Below are 5,000 nucleotides of genomic sequence, written 5' to 3' on the forward strand. Positions count from 1 at the left end.
CTTAATAAAGGCAAAACAGTAGGATCTTGAAGTCTTAGGCACGAACACATGCCACCGAAAAGTCGCCATGTTTGTTTTCAGGCTGACCGCTGGAGGCTTGGGTCGAGTATGGCACGCAATTTTTGATATGCAACCGCAGTGATTTTCTAGCATATAGAAAGGTATGAGATGGAGATATCAAGTTCAGCAGCAGTTCTAGAAAAACCGAGATTGGTGAAAAGGCTCCCGATCATAAAGATCAGAAAAATTGCAGAAAAGAGTGGTGAGAATCATAGATAAATCTCATTTTAATGCTCATTCTGACCCTATATTTAAGAAACTTGGAATCCTAAAATTCCATGATCTTAACCTGTTACAACTTGGTCAATTCATGTTCTCCTATCAAATTCGAACTCTTCCTCCCAAGTTAGCTAGCAAATTCACTCTAAACAGTCAAACTCACACGTATTATTCGAGAAACTCTCATGCATTTAGTCTGCCTTTCTGTCGGACTAACATTAAACAATTTTCTGTTTTCTATCAGGGACCTAAATTTTACAATTCTCTTGACATTGATATAATGAATTCTTCCTCAACAGCTTCCTTCAAGAAAGCACTTAAGTCATTCTTTTTTAACAACTATTCTGAAAATTAAGTATTTTGTTCTTCCCGTGTCAAATTGTTTTCACCCTGTAATTTTACTTTCACAACTGTTTTCATATTTCAACACCTTAATTAAATGACTAAGTGTTTGTAATTGTATGCTTCATTACCAACTTGTAAGTTCAAACTGTTTTTAATTTCCGTTCATTACTTTATATTTCAACACGTTAAATAACTAAATGTTTGTAACAATTGTATTCTCCGTTGCCAACTTGCATGTCAACAATAGATAGATGCTTTTACTTGGGGAGGCCTAATTTACATAAGCTTAGTAGTTTCTTTTAGGCCTCCTCGCCACCAATGTAATTCAATAATTTTTCTTTCCATCTTCTCTTTTTTGATTGTTCATATTTGTATTTTAATTTCTTCTTTCTGTGGCAAAAAATAAATAAATAAAAAAAAAGATTGTGCAACAACCTTTTTAATCCAACCACTATAAATTGGATGCTCCAAAAACAGAGGACTCAGGAGCTCCCACAATCCGTAACTTGAAAAAATTAAAGTTCAGTATTCTACTTATTAATAATGTTCCTTGTACAAATGGTTCTTAAGGTAATTACAATTTCAGCTGGGATTCTACTTTGAAAGAGAAGTAGTGACAAGTAGTTAGTTAATCATCGTTTAAGAAATGAGCCCTTCTTGGTCGTTCTCCTTTGGACTTTTCCCTTGAAAACCACTGGTTGACTGCAGGGGTTGGCTCGAACTCAGAAACAGGAGGGCCCTCAGAAGACAGACGAATCAGGTCCTCCAATACTGATACGCTGAGAGTTGCCCTAGTGCTGCCCTTGATTCGGTTCTGTGCCGACACAGCTCGCTCACACTGTGCGGCAGATATTGGAAGCACAAGAACCATTTCCACCAGGTGTAAGACATCTTTGTAGTCAGTTTTGTAAGGCTGCTTAGTAAGGAATGTCTCCCATAGGCTGCCGTAATCCATCTTGCGAAACTGGCCATTGATTTGAATCTTCATAGAGACCCATTGATCTTGAATAGCGCTGATGTCACAATCTGCTCTCTCTAAAATCGGCCGAAACCACTTAATCAAACGCCCAATCTCTTCTCTTCCATAATCTATTAGGTCGCTAGGACATACTGGCCAGCCGTCAACATTAAAAACAAGCATGTCGCTGACTACTTCTTTAGGACCATAATAAGGAGCATCGCTTGCTTGGTTCCCGGCACTGAGCAAGATGTCAAATCTCTCGCGAAGACCTTGCGTTGTGAGATTCACGGCCGTTTCCATCTCAGACTGGAAACTTTCTGATGTACTTCTTCCACGCTTGGTTTGTCCTTGAAGAGAACCACTTAGAGCAATCCCTTGGAATGTTTGAGTGCTTTCAATCACCTTCTTGAACTTGGTAAGGTAACCATCTGGCTCAGGACGATTTTTGAGGCACTCCACGCGTGTCATTGTTTCCTTAAGATGCGACACTGCTGTTGGGAGGATGATGTCGTTTCGCTGCATTTGAAGACTTAAACGACTTAGAATGGAAAATAGATCTGCTAAGAAATGACAGAATGCAACAAAATGGATGTTTTTCATCTCTACAGAGACGTGTTGCGCTCGCCCTTTCATGTCAGCATTTTTTGAGTTGACACTTAAGTCTTCCATATGCATTAACACGGCGGCATACTGACCAGTAGCAGAAGCAGAGGTGCGGCCAACAAACACTTTAAGGGCACGGCTGACGTGAGGAAGCCAACGAGTGCCTTTCACTTGTGTGGGTTTGAGGATGTTCATTTCCAATTCTTCAGCGATGGACTTCAATTCTCTTACACTCTTCGGACTGTAATGGTAGGTCTTCCAAATCAGGTGAAGGATATTGTAGACAGTGTCTACAGACTTGCACCTTTTCTGCAGCTCGATCAGGGCTAGTTCTAGTCGGTGAGGAAGGCAGTGGAAATCCACGAGGTAGGGAACTTCTTTTCTTAACAGTGCTGCAAGCCTGCTCTTCTTGCCCAGGTTCACAGAAGCACCATCGGCACCAAAAGCCAGTATTTTTTTACTCCAGTTCTCCACCCCTGCCTCTTCAAATGTAGCGCTAATGGTCTTCTTGAGTCCTAAAACAAATTTTTGAAAACAGTTTAAACCCCACTCTGTGCTTCTAATTATAGAAAAAAACATATCAAGTATAAAAATTTCAAAAGGTTCGTACTTATGACAAGAAGCTACTTTGTTTTAGAATCTCTAAGTCTTACTGTTAAATACTGTAAGTAATCCTAACAAAGTCATGGTCAGTCATAGCATAAATTAACGGGGATTCCCCCCCCCCTTTTTTCTGTACGAACCTCCCATGATTTTGTTTGAACAAAATAAATCGGATGCTGCAGTGATTTAATGGAAGGTTGTGATATTTTTGCTTACCTTCTGCGTGCGCATGCTCCACAGCTTTATGACCAATCAATCTATTAGTGGGGCAACCATCTTGAACAAATCGGCAGAACACAGTTTCGTTCTCAATCCCTCCAGCATCTGTTGCACCATCTGCCATCACACTTATGTAGTTCTTTTTGCCAATTTCAGCAGCAAGATCTTCTTTAGCAAGTTTACCGATGACAGAAATCATTTGAGCACAAGCCCTATCGTTTGCGTAGGTGGATGTTAACTGTATGTCATTTTTCTTCTCCAGATCAATAAGCCCGTGAAACTTGCTAAACGGCAGTTCCTCCTTGGCAATGAAGTATGCGGTCGTCATTTTCACGGCAACTTCCTTGCGCTCCCGTTCTTCCAAATCTTTCTTTCCTTCCGAGAAACTTTGAGCAAGGACACTTTCTCGAACTGGCTTCTGCCTTGCCAGGACTGCATTTTGGGCGTGCATGTGAGCATTACTTGAGGCATGTTTTTGCATAGTCTCTTTTTTGGTCGACTTGCATCCGGTAATGAATTGATTGTTACCTGCTACCTCTGGAGCATTACAGCAGACACCACAGCGAAATGTGTCATCCTCGTCTGAAATTGTCAACCAGGGGAACTCATCTTTCCATTTCAATATAATCTTCTGCTTTGAAGAACTTGTTGACTTTTTAGCCCCAGGCTCTGTTGTGTTTTCAAGACCAGTTGCTGCTGCTGTCCGTTTAGGAAACTTTCCTGAGGTAGATGTAGCAGTGGCACTACTAGCCTTCGGTTTCAGAAACGAGAACAGAGTCCCCTGCTGCTTTGCCTTCTGGGTGACACCAGCGTTGGAAGGAGAGCTTTGTAGATTCTCATCAGTTGATGTCCCAAAGACTATTGGAACAAGGTGGTTAGGCTGGTACCATGCTCCTGGTCGTGAATCTAAGTTCCCATCCCTCGACCACAGGATATTTATTGGTTCATTCGTAACCTTCAAAGAGATCTCCGATGGGCATCGCCTTGGCTGGAGTTCTCGGTGCATCAAAGGGCAGTACCGAAAACCAACATTGGGATATATAGAGCATATCGGAGTTGACATAACCGAGGAAAGACCCATAAAATGCACGAGGGAAGACCACTCTCCCTTTTCACAAGCGACAAAAGCCTCTTCTTTGACAGCTTCCATTTTGTTCTGTGATGCTGTGTATCTCTGTTCACCTCTCGGTGTTAGTGCAATTGAGAACAAAACATCCTCGGCAAGTTCAGGGTTACATCTTGAAGTTTCACTAAACACCTCGTGGTCAGCATAAAATTTGGTGTTAAAAGACAATCTCCGGCCACCAGAAGACGCAACAAGATGGTATGGTCTTCATGGCCGAAAAGAACGACAGATGCAGTATTAAAAAGACAGTCTCCATTTGGCGTGGTTCTGAGGCCGAAAGTATTTTCTCCTTGCTTGGCCGTGACATCTGTAGAAATCAATGCTGTGCCAAGAACATCACGAGGAAGGCTTTCTAGTGTTTTTCTCGCAGCTCTGGTTGCATCGCGAAATGCTGCTTGTTTTCTAGCAAATATACTATTCGCTTCATCGATTTCATTATTTAAAAGATGGTTCTTGAAACTGCTCAACTCCTTAGCATTGGCTAACATAATGTCGTAGCTCACAGTAAATTTTTAAAAATAGCGAGCACGATCGATTAACCAAGCGTTGTAAGCCGCGAAAACAAGTGGCAAAGCCACGAGGGAAATTCCCATCGGTTCAGAAACGTCAAAACGTCAATCAAAATTTGCAGTATCTCCCAAGGGGCATCCCCAATTGACAACGCAGATTACAACGTAGATCATCGATCGTGTGCACTACCCAAATAAATCAGGTAAATAAATAAATCGCCCAGCTACTCAAGCTAGACAACACAGAAATACAGGCACACGGGGTGAAATTTCAAAATAGCGGAAACCATTATAGATCATCACAGCGATCAAACGTGGCGTGCATGCACAGTTTCCGCTGAACTGCCGAACACCT

At 41.7% G+C, this 5,000-nt stretch overlaps 1 protein-coding gene across 1 annotated transcript; it reads right to left on the minus strand.

Moving 5' to 3' along the window:
• Positions 1–1,252: 1,252 nt before the first annotated feature.
• Positions 1,253–4,160, minus strand: LOC138025777 (zinc finger protein 862-like). The gene is made up of 2 exons (XM_068872941.1): positions 3,008–4,160; positions 1,253–2,703 (listed from the first exon to the last, which is right to left on the minus strand). The coding sequence occupies exons 1-2, from the start codon at positions 4,158–4,160 to the stop codon at positions 1,253–1,255; spliced, it is 2,604 nt and encodes an 867-aa protein (XP_068729042.1).
• Between the last annotated feature and the right edge of the window lie 840 nt (positions 4,161–5,000).

The sequence above is a fragment of the Montipora capricornis genome, chromosome 12 (genome assembly GCF_036669925.1).
Source record: "Montipora capricornis isolate CH-2021 chromosome 12, ASM3666992v2, whole genome shotgun sequence".
Classification (NCBI taxonomy): domain Eukaryota; kingdom Metazoa; phylum Cnidaria; class Anthozoa; order Scleractinia; family Acroporidae; genus Montipora; species Montipora capricornis.